Source organism: Ascaphus truei, chromosome 17 (assembly GCF_040206685.1).
Source record: "Ascaphus truei isolate aAscTru1 chromosome 17, aAscTru1.hap1, whole genome shotgun sequence".
Classification (NCBI taxonomy): domain Eukaryota; kingdom Metazoa; phylum Chordata; class Amphibia; order Anura; family Ascaphidae; genus Ascaphus; species Ascaphus truei.
In genome coordinates this window covers 44,319,266-44,335,004 of record NC_134499.1, presented here as the reverse complement: position 1 = coordinate 44,335,004, position 15,739 = coordinate 44,319,266, and the positions used below count along the sequence as shown (strand labels likewise).

General features: G+C 40.2%; 1 protein-coding gene across 21 annotated transcripts in view; it reads right to left on the bottom strand.

Moving 5' to 3' along the window:
• PBRM1 (polybromo 1) overlaps window positions 1–15,739 on the bottom strand; it is a 101,348-nt gene that overhangs the window by 31,755 nt on the left and 53,854 nt on the right. For 8 of the 21 annotated variants that reach the window (XM_075575006.1, XM_075575012.1, XM_075575017.1 and 5 more), the window contains 8 exons: window positions 15,396–15,501; window positions 15,056–15,166; window positions 12,400–13,042; window positions 8,961–9,172; window positions 7,423–7,608; window positions 5,923–6,080; window positions 3,923–4,189; window positions 1,610–1,755 (listed from right to left, as the gene is read on the bottom strand). In XM_075575006.1, the coding sequence (XP_075431121.1) occupies window positions 1,610–1,755; window positions 3,923–4,189; window positions 5,923–6,080; window positions 7,423–7,608; window positions 8,961–9,172; window positions 12,400–13,042; window positions 15,056–15,166; window positions 15,396–15,501 (1,829 nt within the window). The remainder of the gene's footprint in view (window positions 1–1,609; window positions 1,756–3,922; window positions 4,190–5,922; window positions 6,081–7,422; window positions 7,609–8,960; window positions 9,173–12,399; window positions 13,043–15,055; window positions 15,167–15,395; window positions 15,502–15,739) is intronic. The other 13 variants (XM_075575014.1, XM_075575020.1, XM_075575024.1 and 10 more) reach the window with 3 other exon arrangements.

The following is a 15,739-nucleotide window of genomic DNA, read 5'->3' as shown; positions in this document are numbered from 1 at the left end:
GAACAGATATCTAAACATGGCATGGAGGGGGCAAAAGATGCACCGTATAACTCAGCAGATGATAGCCGCAATGTGCCCAGATCCGGTAGTAACCGACATTGACTTGAATGGTACCCCACATCATGGCTTGATGAATCCCACCCTAAGGGCCCAATTCAGTAATTGAAGTACTTCAGGTTCCAGAGAGATCGCACAGGAACGGCTACTGACTTGAATGGCAAGTTCTACAAGATCCTGCTGCGAACGGCAGGATCGCACTTTAATGAACAAGGCCCCAATAATAGAATAGTCCTTGAGGTCAATAATTGGTATTAAAAATTAATCAATGTGTATAGATTCACATCTCTCCTAAAGGGTACAATTTAGGAGAAAACATTTCAGCAGAATACCAAATTTCCCCCCCAAAATAGTAAAGTGAGGTACGGTTGGTATCTCTCATTCCCAACAATGTATCATATATTATCATTAGCGGGAGCCTTATTAAAGTCACACAAATTATTTAATAACAAGACACTAATAGATGTTCAAAAATATATTAATAAACACCATCACATTGTACAGTGATCACAGGAAAATTACATTCTGATCTAACAAACTGCAAACAGCATTAATAACTTGTCAATATCAATGGATAAGAGAAACAATATTATAATAACTTATAAAGCTATTATAACAGCATATAAGCAAAAAAAGTGTGTATATAAATATGCTCCCTTACCAGAGCATAGAAAAAATACCTAACAGGATGATACCTTAGCAAGGAGACTCAACTTTTGGGGCCCCACAATGCCCTTGATTGGTACAACCATAAGTTGATTATCACTCTCCTATGTGAAAACGTAAAAAGTTTAAAATTAAAACAAATTGCACCGAAGTTTCAAATAGTAAGTAGAAAAAAATGTTTTAGACCCCTAAATGTTGGTCCAGTTGTTCCAAAAGGTTTTTGATGCTCCGAATTTATTTTAATTTATTATTGAGTATAGTTCTCTTGACAGCAAAATATGAAAAAATGAAGGTGACAAACCAGGCATTAAAAAGGTCTAGGCATAGTGCTAGGCATTAGTGAACCAAGCATATGCTTTGTGCGGTTAGCATCCCAAAGTCTAATGGTTAGTGATAATCTTTTAAGAGCAACATTTTATAAAAATGTAAATTGCAAGAATATGGTAACAACGTGTTAATAGTATATGATGGGTACAAATATTACATATACTCATGGTTTGGGCTAGTACTACATCTGTTCTACTAAAGTCACAGTACAGATTAAAAAATCAAACCATAGTAAATAGTAATTTATCCTCCAAATGGTCACAATTAAAAAACAGACATTGTAAAATAGTTGGCTAAAAGCGGCACTCAATTTAAAATAACAGACTTCATGGGGTTTTTATTGCTGAACATTTATATTTTTTTTATTTTCAAATGCAGATCTGATTCCTATTTAAGCTTTTTTTGCCACATTAAAGGATTCTTATACTGAAACCCTTCCCCTCCTTTTCCGTTCTTAGCAAATTAACTCTACTCGAGGTGTTTGAGTAACAGAAGAAAGATATTAGAAGTATTTTAACAAGCGTTGATATTGACTTCAGCTTAGTGGAGATATACATACCTTCCCACTCTCGCCCGCACCAATCCATGTGATTTAATAAACACACAATCCCCAACCTTCAACCACAAGTCATTGTACAGAAGCTGTTCAAAGTAATAGCAGCCAGGTTCTCCATTAGGCATGTCTACCGGAACATCTTCCTTCTCCTTCATAAATACACCAAGGTGATGAGAATGAGTAGAAATTGTGGTAATTAGAGCATACAAGGAATGTTTATACAGCATCTAAAGAATACTATGAAGCCTCAACACCACTTGGTTGGAAACTTTATAAATGGGCGAATGAGCCACATTATAGGATATCCTACTCAGGACTGAGGAGTGGGGGGGGAGGGGGAGGGAGTTTCCAATATCCAATAAAGGATATAGACGTTTGATCAGCTTTAACTGCCATTGACTTGATTTCACTTATCAGAACTTTATGAATTCGATCAAGACTCCATTGATTATGGTTGATAAGAGAGTAAAGACCCTGAAAATATTGGAATACCACATATTAGTACTAAGGAGCTTGATGAACTTTTGGATAGATTGAATAAGGGGTTAGGAGACCTTTAAGGTACCATGATGAGTCACATTTGTCTGACTCGTGTGAAGACTGAGATAATGTGTGTGGCTATCATCACCTCCATTTTGGCCTAACTGCCATTTTGAGTGTTTGCTTGTATGTATACTTATTTGTTTTATTCGTGTATGATCTGTTTTGCCATTAAGACCAACCTCACACTGATGATACCCATCAAGGTTGAAACATGTCTGTGAGTGGGTTTAATGGCTTTCTTTCTCATCCCAGCCTCTGTCTTAAAAGCTGTTTTTAAAACAGCATGCATTGGCTTGAGGATTGGCTTGTGTAATATGAGCTTGAGACAAAAGGTGGCACTGAGTGCTCATTTGCATGTCATTTCCCAGAATCCCTTGCTGCAGTGGAAGCGCTGTATGCTGGGTGACAATAGGGAAAGACAGGGTTGCAGACCTGTCTAAGACATGCAAATGAACGTACAGTAATATTTACAATTGCTTTATGCTTTACTGTGGAGGGTTTTTGTCACCTTTTTTACCCACCATAAACTTAATAGTAGTGGTATATACATACACATATATATATACATATACATATATATATGATTTAACAAAGTATCCGGCCGCCACTCCTGCTTCTCTTACAGTGCATCCCACAACTGGAACAGTCTACCTGAGACTCTCACTGCCTCCACAAGTCTAAGTTCTTTCAAAACTAAAGCTGTCTCACATTTTAATCTTGTCTGTAAATGTTATATACGCCTATAATATATATTATCTTTAACTGTGCATGCAATGTCTTGTATATAAGGTACTGTATATAACCCTTTTCACTTAGTGTAACTATGTATTTGTAACCATGTATTTGTCATTATAACTCTGTGCCCAGGACATACTTGAAAACGAGAGGTAACTCTCAATGTATTACTTTCCGATAGATCTCTCTCTCTCTTTCTCACAGTATTTGCCTCCCACCTAGGACTAAAGTGTACGCATTACAGGCACATATTTAAAATCAGTTAAATCTATTCAGACACGTATTTAAAAAACATTTTTTAGAGTTGGTTTGTAAACATGGCGAGCTGAGACCTGTGATACATTTAATTTAACTAAATTGTGTGTGATATTACGCTGTGTCTTTAGAAAGTGTGTGTTCATTAAGTCTTCACAGGCAACCCCCCCATCACCCCACTTGTATTGGTTGCCTGCAAAGGATAAGGTGGGCCACGGGTAAGGAAACACTTGATTGTCAATTAGAGACCCCAAACAAAATGAATTTGTGATTAATTTCCAAATAAACAAAAAAGCAATCAAATCTTACCTTAAGCACCGTTACATTTGTATAAGGTAGCTAATTAGATTGGTAATTTAGTTATAAAATGCAGTTTTGTGGGTCAGATACAAGAGATTGCATCTTTAGATATTGGTTTGGGAGTCCTAAAGATAGGAAGATTCGATGCAACTCTTTACCTCGTAGAAAAGTGGGACATCAAATATAAGCGCAAAGATCTTATAAGCGTACATCAAAATCTCACAACAAGTCTCTTTCCTGCGTGTATAACCTAGGATTAATATGGTTTGTGTCTATTTATTACAAAAATGGATTTATTTTATAGTAGTTATTACAGAAAATGTTAAATTCAATAGTGCACAAAAAGCCTGGAATAAAAGACCCAGCAGGGAGACCCCAAAACGGATATTATGCATTATAGACCCGGGAAACTTCATTTAAAGTCAACTAAACCCATTCCTCGTTCCATTGTCATTGATAAGGTACTATGGAAATGTCACAAACCTTTTCCAGACTCTGGGTAATGTCTTCCTCTTTGTTGTCCTCTGTGGTGTCAAGGGGTTTATCTTCTTCAACCTTATTCTTAACTGCAAACACAGAAGCAACCCGGACCACTGGCAGGGGGACATCTCTGGTCCTGAATCGAACTGAACTAATAGGCATAGTCCAGAGCTTGATCTTTTTGAAAGACTTTGTTTTGGCAGAGTAGCGGGACTCGCAGACATACACATCTTCATCATGAAAGTTTTCTGGGCATATTTTAAAATATTCCTGTGAGATCAGGAAAAGCAAAGGCACTTTAAGAGAATCTGACTACAATTGGCACCTTCGTCGTCTTAAGCAATCACTTAAAGGGATTTCACCAAATGTTAGCACTCCTTTGAATTGGCTTTAAATGTACTGTACATTGGGGACATAACCCATGTATTAAAAGGTGAACACTGTAAAGTTCAAATCTAGTATCAAAATTGACATACTGCAAAACAATTTTAGCGATAAAAATAGATATTGTAATCGGTGCGCTTAAGGAGTCTTTCAGACAATTCATGTTATGCTATTTTTTCCTGATGCTATAATCTCATTCCCAAAGTTTATGCAGGTCAGAGGAATTGTGAGAATAAAAATAATCATATACAAAAGGCTGGTGGTCGTGAGAAGTTCACACCTGGTACATAAGACTCTTTGAATTGGCATCGGTGCACAAACTGGGAGGCAGGAGATTTTTCTGGGGGGGGGGGGGGGGTGTAGGGTCGCTATGGCAACGCGTCATCAAATGATGCAGCGGGTGACTTGACGTCACATGACCCAGCCGCGTCATTTGACACAGCTCAAAGGTGGGGGGGCGAGCACCGAGGCAGGCAAAGACAGGGGAGGGGGGGAGGCGGGGGGCGCGCAGGAGCAAAAGTTTGCGCTCCCCTGTTCTAGGATACCAGCACTTTGTAAATATGGGCCCAAATGCCTAATGTAATGTGAATTACAAAAGGCAGTAACATAGTTACATAGTTACATAGTAGATGAGGTTGAAAAAAGACGTAAGTCCATCAAGTTCAACCTATGCTAAATTTAGACAACAGATACTTTATTCTATATCTATACTTACTTATTGATCCAGAGGAAGGCAAACAAAAAACCCCATTAAAGGGAAAAATTAATTCCTTCCTGACTCCAAGAATTGGCAGTCGGATTAATCCCTGGATCAACATCCTTCCCATGTATACTTATTTGGTATATCCCTGTATACCTTTCCCATCTAAAAAGATGTCCAACCTTTTTTTGAACAAGTCTATTGTATCTGCCATCACTGTCTCCATGGGTAATGAATTCCACATTTTAACTGCCCTTACTGTAAAGAACCCTTTCCTTTGTTGCTGGTGAAATTTCCTTTCCTCCAACCTTAAGGGATGGCCCCGAGTCCTTAGTACTGCCCGTGGGATGAATAGTTCTTTTGAAAGCTCCTTGTATTGTCCCTGAATATATTTGTATATAGTTATCATATCCCCTCTTAGACGCCTCTTTTCTAATGTAAATAAATCTAATTTTTCTAGCCTCTCCTCATAAGTTAGAATGTCCATCCCCTTTATTAATTTGGTGGCTCTTCTCTGCACTCTCTCTAGTTCCATAATGTCTTTTCTTAGGATTGGTGCCCAACAATTGTTTACATACAATTACTTTTTAAATCATTATTATAAAGAGAAAGGGAACCCAGCATTATAAAGATAACACTAAAGTAGAAAATACAACACACAAAACAGAACAATTTCAAATGTTGTGTGCTTGTACATTAATTTCAAGCAAATCGTTTATGGTTTAGGTACAAATTTTTAGCATAAACCGATCTGGAGAGGGGAAAAAAAAAAACTATTTTACAAAGTAATTGTTGAAGTACCCTGTTCCAAGGATTGTGACATTTTTAATGCATTATGATATGGGTGATCTTATTGTCCTGCAAAGTGACCATAAAGTTTGAAATCAAACTTCGCATAGACTTGCCATATTCATCTTACCTTCACGAACATGACCACACATTTGCCAAGAATTTTGTTCACGGGAACTTTGTTGTAGTAATCACTCTTGAAGACCTCCTTTTCTAAGAACTTTCGGGTAGCGAGGTGAAATGTTTCATTAGGGCGATAGAACCAGCAACCATACAACCATTTCTCACCTAGAGAAGGATTTGCAAGTTTATTCCCACAAAATCTCAGCCTTATAGCTCTTACCTAACTTTGTTAGCTCAAAAATATTCATACAACTGGTTTGTACAAAAGCCCACAAATATATAATCACCAAATAGGTCAAGACATACAGAATACCGGACCTTAAACCAATCAGTTTAAGTCCATGTTACTAAATAGAACCAAATAGTATAAAATATAAAGGCCACTAAATAACAAGGAGATGGAAGAGAGGAGGATCTGACAAGAAGCTACAAGGGAGAGAAGCCGAGGGAGAAGAGGCGTTAAGAACACCAAAGAGATGGGCGTAATATGTATCTTTATGTCATAAAATTTTATAACTATAAAGTAACATGCAATTTGTCATAATATGTTAACTATATATTGCAAGTTTGATTTGTTTACATCAATACAATATTTTTAAACATTAACACATGTTTGCATTTTTATGTCACGCTTCCCTCAAAGAAGGTGAAATACAGAAGCTGTATTACTTGCACGTTAATGTCAGAATCACGTGGTCCTATATTGGTGTCTGAAGTCAGAGAAAACGGATTTAAAATAATTTGACGGGTCTCCTAAATATCATTGCTATTGTGAATGCCATAAGAAATGCTTAGCATTCAGTCAACTTTGAATAATTTCAATTATGTTCCCTTTTCTTCTTTGTATAAATGTGTACATATCAGGATACCCAAGTTTAAATTTATAAGTTTTAACATGCAATTTCTCCATTATTTTTGTTGCCTTTTACCACCTCCTCTATATTGCCAGGATTTATACAGCCGTGATATGCAGGCTATCGCATCCCGATCTTCCAGTAACTGCCATTCAAATGGATCGTGGTTCAACACCTAGCATCATAGCTTGATGAATTACAGCCAAGAGAACTGGCAGGTAAGGTTTCCAGAATGATATGAAAGGTGTTATTACTGCATTTTTTTTTTTTTTTTTTTTTTTTGCAAGCAGCAGAGGTATTATATTAAAAAATAAAATCTGTACAAATTAGAAGTAGAGATGTTCGGAGTTGCTGTAATTTCTTTCACTTCACTATTATTAATATGAATTCATTTAGACTTGTACAACGTATCTAGATGTTTGCCTTGTATGTTTCTTTTTTTCACCATAAGAGAACTGTTGTAGCATTAAAGTGTGAAAGTCAGAGAAAACTTCCAAGCATTGCAAAAAGATAGCAAATTATTCCCAGAATTTTTACTTTTTCATAACCTTTCTGTGTCAAAAATTCATACATTACGTCTCTAATCTATTGGCAACATTGCAATATAGAGGTATAACCAAGTCTTCCGAGAATGAAAGCAAGGGTAGACTTACCAGCAGAATCTTCCCAGAGCCTTTCAATGCAGACTATATGTGGCTGCAAGTTGGCTTCTGCAGGCTCTACATACACATAATCCCCGACATGATACATGCTGTTCTTAAAGCTGCAGTCCTGGCTATATGTGCGATACAATCCAGACTGTCCAGAAACACCTCCAGGGTCTTCACTTTTTTCAGCTTCTTATTTCAATTAAAAATAAACAAAAAGACAGAATAATTCAGACCAAGAAATAAAAAACAACATTTAAGCAAAGCATCTCAAAGAATCCTTCTGTTCTGTGCAATTTTGTGGGTGGGGGTAGGGAAAGCAAGGGGGGTTTGTTCTTACCTCAGTGGGTTTTAGGAAACCCCTCCCGGTTCCTTGTAAATTACTCCTTAAATATCCTGAGCAAAAAATGAGAGCGAAATATGGCCATGGGGTCATTATATGACGATGTAGCGGTTTTCTATTAGAGACCCCAGAGGCCATATTTGTAGTCAGAAACTCAGCAAAATGTAAAAGTAAATTTACCGGCAATGGAGGAGTCCCCAGAGCTGTAGAGCACTATTGTTGAGCTCTGTGTGACCCCGAGGTAGGAAACCATTTTTTGGGAGGTGGAGAGGAGGGGTGGATTGCCGCTTTAATTAACCTTTAAAGTATCCGAATGACACCCATTGGGCTCGACGAGGCCAGCACCGCCTGTCGTATCTAGTGGACGTAATCGCTTTGTTTTGCTTTTTAGCTCTTCTCCGGATCACGTGCTACGCTTTTAGGGAATTCTGAATTCCGTAGGCATGAAAGAGGGCAGCAAGTCCCGACCATACCATCTTTACACAATGAATAACATGGCCATGATGCTGGGAGAACAAGACCTTCAGGCTCTCTAAATGTTTAAAGGAAATGGAGTGTGGCAGTAATAATAAAATGTTTCAATATAAACCTGACACTATACAGCACGTTGCATAATATAACTGCAAGAGTGCCTGCTTGTCTGCCATAAATTTTGCCTAAGGCCGTAAAAAGTCATACATACTTGCTATGCCATGAGGCCATCCAGCCTAGTCAAGTAAATGAGCGGTGAGGTGTCATCTAGTGCTAGGTGTCTTATAGCAGAGCACCACTTAGTAAATATGGCCCAAAGTGACGCCTAAAAGTCTGAAAGAGCTGCTCAAAGACAAAATGATTAGACATTAAGGGGGCAATCCCTTCCAGGAGCAAAGCAAATAACTGGCAGTGGCACGTTCTATAGGTTAAATGGCAGTGGCACGTTCTATAGGTTACATGTAGCGATCGACATCATTTTCATACAAATGAAACAAGTGTAAGTATTATACTCCTTAATTACCAATGTATCACATATTATAATGCCAACAACATTATAAAAGAATACGGTATCACCGCCAAGCTAAGAACACATTTGTATGACTTCTACGAAACCATACACGATGTTTGAAAATCATCCATCAAAAATACTAGAAAGCTTTGCATCTTTCCTCAATGCCTAAAATCAAAAATATTGCTGATTAAACAGAAACTAGATCAAGGGAAATACCTCGCTTCTCTTCTTCTCTTTTGGCCTTATCTTCTTCAATTTCTTTTGGCAATTTTTCCTTTTTCTCCTTTTCCACATCATTGTGAAGGTGCTTCGTGGTATAGCTGAGGGCAGGAGACAGAAGAATGTCTCCGTTCTTGCAAAGCTCATCTCGGATTTTAATAAAGAATTGCTGGAGCTCAACTGCATCCTCATAAATCTCAGAGTCCGTCCTGACAGGGTGGAAATAGGAATATATAAGAGAAATTAATGGCCATGACAAGTATGAAAACATCAAAGTACACATTCATTTGTAGGAATACTAATAACCGAGGGAAAATAGCAATGCACCCATAAAATAAATGGACAATATCTGAATATATATCGCGGTTATAATTTTCTTGGCATGTTTTGTGGGTTGTTGTGAAGATGTAGCCAGAGAACTAGTAGAAATATTGGTCCTAGAGAAATATAGATTTATTATAAGTTGTGAAGCTATTTAATGGACCACCATTAAAGATTATAAATCACTGCTTTACTTTTGGAAGTTACACCCCACAATGCCTTGCATAGCACAGAGCGGTTATTGACTGCTCTGCTTCCCTAGAGGTTCTGCAGTCATCTCTAATTCTCCTAAACGTCCCAGGAGTGTAGAATAGTGGTTGTTTTTTTTTGAGCCGTATATATAAATAAACTTGTTAAACCATTAAAATCCATGATAAATCTAGGGTAAAAAGGAAAACTGTTATGGAACATTTATATGAATACTATCACTATGGACTATAACATATTCCTTTTCCCGCGCAGACAGAGATACGGCCCTTCAATATATAAGCTGCTGTTGCTTAAAAACACATTTGTGAAAAGCTATGGTTTTATATATTACTCCCAGACGATAGACTGTCTGCTGAACGGTTTTTATTAGGTTTGTTTTGGAATCATTGTACCGGTTTAAATCCCTTTAACTTTGTAGGGTTTAAGAAACAACAATTGTTTGCAGTCTCAGACAAATAAATATTAGTTTGTTACTTTAAGAATCCTCACACTTCTGTTCTTGCAAAGAAAACTCAAAATCTTTAACTAAAGATACATAATCTTTGAAAGACTTTCACCTCCAAATTATTCTTGACATATGCAAGTCACAAACATGTAATATTTATGTAATATAGCTTTATATTGCAGAGATATGCCTGGGTTAAAAATGCCTTAATTTTAAAAAGGAGCTTCTTTAGTTTTAGAAACTTCCACTCAAAGCAACTTCTATTCATAGCACATAGAGTTGAACTATGTGATCTCAGTATTTAATACTAAAAATACTCTTCAATATGATGTTAATATACATTTTTAATTTGTGGATGTGCTTTTACAATTTTGTAAACCAACACTCAGTGCTACGGACGTGCCGCCTTCCCCACTCAGTGCTAGGGCCGTGCCGCCTTCCCCACTCAGTGCTAGGGCCGTGCCGCCTTCCCCACTCAGTGCTAGGGCCGTGCCGCCTTCCCCACTCAGTGCTAGGGCCGTGCCGCCTTCCCCACTCAGTGCTAGGGCCGTGCCGCCTTCCCCACTCAGTGCTAGGGCCGTGCCGCCTTCCCCACTCAGTGCTAGGGCCGTGCCGCCTTCCCCACTCAGTGCTAGGGCCGTGCCGCCTTCCCCACTCAGTGCTAGGGCCGGGCCGCCTTCCCCACTCAGTGCTAGGGCCGGGCCGCCTTCCCCACTCAGTGCTAGGGCCGTGCCGCCTTCCCCACTCAGTGCTAGGGCCGTGCCGCCTTCCCCACTCAGTGCTAGGGCCGTGCCGCCTTCCCCACACAGTGCTAGGGCCGTGCCGCCTTCCCCACTCAGTGCTAGGGCCGTGTTGCCTTCCCCACTCAGTGCTAGGGCCGTGCTGCCTTCCCCACTCAGTGCTAGGGCCGTGTTGCCTTCCCCACTCAGTGCTAGGGCCGTGCTGCCTTCCCCACACAGTGCTAGGGCCGTGTTGCCTTCCCCACTCAGTGCTAGGACCGTGTTGCCTTCCCCACTCAGTGCTAGGGCCGTGCCGCCTTCCCCACTCAGTGCTAGGGCCGTGTTGCCTTTCCCACTCAGTGCTAGGGCCGTGTTGCCTTCCCCACTCAGTGCTGGGGCCGTGTTGCCTTCCCCACTCAGTGCTAGGACTGTGTTGCCTTCCCCACTCAGTGCTAGGGCCGTGTTGCCTTCCCCACTCAGTGCTAGGGCCGTGTTGCCTTCCCCACTCAGTGCTAGGGCCGTGCCGCCTTCCCCACACAGTGCTAGGGCCGTGTTGCCTTCCCCACTCAGTGCTAGGGCCGTGCCGCCTTCCCCACACAGTGCTAGGGCCGGGCCGCCTTCCCCACTCAGTGCTAGGGCCGTGCCGCCTTCCCCACTCAGTGCTAGGGCCGTGCCGCCTTCCCCACTCAGTGCTAGGGCCGTGCCGCCTTCCCCACTCAGTGCTAGGGCCGTGCCGCCTTCCCCACTCAGTGCTACGGCCGTGCCGCCTTCCCCACTCAGTGCTAGGGCCGTGCTGCCTTCCCCAGACAGTGCTAGGGCCGTGCTGCCTTCCACAGACAATGCCGCCTTCCACAGACAGTGCCGCCTTCCCCACTCAGTGCTACGGCCGTGCCGCCTTCCCCACTCAGTGCTAGGGCCGTGCCGCCTTCCCCAGACAGTGCTAGGGCCGTGCCGCCTTCCCCACTCAGTGCTACGGCCGTGCCGCCTTCCCCACTCAGTGCTAGGGCCGTGCCGCCTTCCCCACTCAGTGCTAGGGCCGTGTCGCCTTCCCCACTCAGTGCTAGGGCCGTGTCGCCTTCCCCACTCAGTGCTAGGGCCGTGCCGCCTTCCCCACTCAGTGCTAGGGCCACATAGTATTTATTGGGTGACATTATTAGCCCTTGGAGGCTTGGAAAACTGTTTTATACGGAAACAAATAATCAAATTGCTAAAAATGTTACACATTACAAATTTTACTACACTTAGAATAGTTTTGCACATCTTCAATCCTTAATATTTCCATAATTTATTTTCTCGAAGGCTTGGCACTTAGATAGTGATCGGAGGAGACGGAGGAATTTGGATGCAATTAATAGGAAGATCACGTCTGAAAATGTGTAAACTATGAAACCAAGCAATTCCCTCCCAAATGGACATATCTTTTTTTTACATTACCTGAACCCAGGGAGGGGGTGGGAGGATCCCCTGAAACTCATCCATGGTCCCTAGACTTGCAGGATCGCCAGGTATTTAAAATTTGTTTGTGCGGATTTTAACACAAAAAGATTTGGCCACCAAACTACAGAAACATACCCCTGGTGTCACCAATAGGATACCCACCACGTAATTTCCAGATGACACCCCTGCTTTCTGGCGGGTAAATATTCAGCATGGTGCAAACTGATCAGCAGCAAACAGTGTCACCATCATTAGCAGTTTTACACATTGCAGGTGACATTTAGGTGTATTATTACTAACTTACCGATTCATCCGTCGAGCCCTTTCCAAAACTTCAAACATGTGCTCCTGAAACAAGTCTAATCTTCTGTAACGGTTATTTTCAACATTCTTTCGAATAATGTCAAATGTTAGAGGCAGTCTTTTAGGAAATTTGGGGTCAACGGCAGGGATTTCAGCCAAAGAATCACTATAGCACCTTCCTTCTTCATCTTGATGGCTCATCATAGAAACAAAGAGGTTGTGAATCAGCTCCTGGATAAGCAGGATGACATTAGGGACATGAGAGTCCTCATCTCCTTCAATATCTCTTCGGGTCTCCAGCAACACTTTATGCAAGACCAGGGCATCTTTATATATCAAAGACTCTGGCTCATTGTAAGTGCATGCATTGTTAAACATGATCACAAAGTCCTCACACATGGCATCAATATCTTGGTATTTGTTGGCCATGATATGGCTCCTAATCTTTTCCATATCAATAGGCTTTTTGATGGTCAAATAGTAGTCGGGGAGTTCAGAGCGGGAGGGGAGGCGAAGGAAGATGGCACTGAGCCGCCTGCCTCGCTTATCTGTGTAATTCTTCACTGCTTCGTAAACCTCGCTGAGTTTATGTTGCATTGGGCTGAGATACTTTGACTTTTTCGGAGAAATTCCGCTCTTTCTACCTAGTGAAGAAAAGCAGTGATAATCAATTCCAAAGCAATGAATCAACCATGTTAAATAAAGATTAAAATAGAGTGTTATGAAGATTAACACACATACACCCATGTACTTTGTAGTGACCCAAAACTTTGGTAATGGTATAACAGAAGTTGTCTAAGTCTTGTCTATAAATTTAATGAAATAGTAGCACCAGAGCTCTAAAGCAACAAAGTCCGAATAGGAGCTGTGAAGCATCACAAAAGCACAATTTTGGGTTTGGAGCTTTGAGGTTTTTCTCTAACGCATTAAATGTGTGGCAAATAAATACCATGTTAAAATAATTGTTGTTTAACCTACAGTACTAACGGACACTGTTTTTACAATACTAAGCATCATTTGAATTTAGTTCTTTCTTTTCAACAACTGTAGTTTTTAGTGGCGTTCCTGGCATCGATTAACACAGAAACCTCTGTTCTAATGTGTGTGAATGGCAGCAGCCATTTTTATTTCCTTTGGAGGCAAATCTCTCCAGAACGCAGCTACATCGTTTAAAAAAGGTGACATTCCTAAATATTGCAACAAGAGGAAAGCGCAATAGTAAAACTGCCAGTGGAGCTAATGAAGTCCTGCTGGCCCCTTTGGCATTAAAGGGTTAATGTCCAAAGTTCAACCAAGTGAGCTAATGGCAGCAACATGTTTAATGGCTGGAATTTGCGTGACTGGTACCTTTACAAAAATCAGCACTGATACTGCATGCCATTGTCCTAAAAGATCCTGTGTTGGTTCATCTTGGTTCAGCTACTTTTTGACAACTTTTCTATATTTTTAGTTCTGTTTATCCTGTTCACTTCATTTATATCCTGCTTGTCTGTTGCCTAGTAATGTTTGCCAAATTATTTATTAGCAATGGCCCACCATAGTACATTTTAAGATATGCTATAGTGTTTTTTTTAAGATACATGCACATTACTTGCAGAAGGAGCTGTGGTAAGTGACTTAATGTAATGGTGCCGAGTCCATACCAAGTAATACCATCACATTTCGAATACGGAGTATAGAATGTATTATTTGCCACAGACAATCTATTAAATATATCCAAAGTAAAGTGATCAATTTAATACCATGTTTATTTCTCGTTTGCAGGTTCAGAAATCTGGAACTCGCCAGAGCTCAGGTACGTTTTGACTTTACCACTGTTTCTGGCACGGTGCAGGACTTATTTCTTCCTTCTGGCTTTTCATAAGAAAATTAATTGTGTATCATTTTAGTTTGTTCTTAAACTGACCGCAAAGTATTGCGGTGCTCCCTTAAGTTGCGGCATGCTTTTACTTAAAAAATAAATTATGATGATTTGGATGATTTCTCAAAAGTATCATAAGTTACATAGTAAACTGCTGAGAAATTGGTGCAGTTACAGATTTATCTTTGGGTGAGCAGAAATATGCCACCATCTGACTTGTCCCTACCAATCAGTCAATCAGTTCTAGTTGGATTAACACCTTTAAGCCATCTGTCATGGCAGCGATCAGCATTGTAAGTGATTCACTTTTATGCAGTGGATCCCAGTGGGGATGAGCTTCGATTCGGTCAGGGCAATGTCGACAGTAACTATTTGGAAGATCAACCATAACCCGAAAAAACAGGACCGTGCCTCGTTGCAGATTGGCACCAATAATTAACAATATTGACTGGCTTTATTATTTTTCTAAATAACCACATTTTTATCTTTTTTTTAGCAAAATAAATGTAATATTACAAATACTAAAATAGGAATAAAAAAACAGCTCCAGATTGACATGACAATTATTTTTTTCATCAAATTCACATTTTCCCCATAATCCAAAACCAAGTGACTTTCAGCAAATCCAAAATACAGAGTCAACTGCACATTTCTAATGCCCATTGTGCTGTGGAATGAAATAAATAATCTCAGTGGAAGACGTAAAGATTATTATAGTTCACAAGAACAGAAAATGTGTACGTACAGCAACAGTGCGCGCTGCTCGCATTTTGCACTTTTCTTTATTTTTATTTACCTGAGCCAAGTGGGGAGGGGTTCCCCTGGAGCTGATCCATGGTCACGACCTCCGGGGACCTCCCGGTTTCCAATTGCCAAGCGGTTTTGTCCACCGGGCAAGAATACTTGCCTGGTAGAAACAAAATGGCAGCGGGGTGAGGGGCCAACAGAAAGTTGAAGATGCGACTTTCTAATCGTGACCCCACAGACATAATTGTAGTAGTGTGTGGCAAAGTCAGGGGAAAAAACAGATAACTTTCAATCGTGGTTCTCGAGATTAGTTTAACACTGATTTTTGTGTTTGTTTTTTCTACAGACCCAAAATACTATAAAATAAACTAATGTTAATATATACTTACTTAGCTTCAATTTTGGAGAGGCCATATCATCATCATCAGGAACAGGGCCAAGCTCTTTCCTTTTTTCTTTAAGGATCTTCTCCAGTACATGGGCATCATTATATACCTTTTTAAATTAAATTATGTAAATCATTAAAGAGGTATGTGATTCTATAAATATTTCAGAGGTAGGATCATCATAAATATGTTTTACCACCTCACTCAAGGATAAAGTATTTTCAATAAATTCACCAAACCAAAATAGCTGAGAACATGTGGAACATAGCTTTCAAAATCTCATAAGTCTCTTCAAAAGTACTGTACAGCTCTGAACATTAAACCGCTAACTTATGAAGATGTTTTAA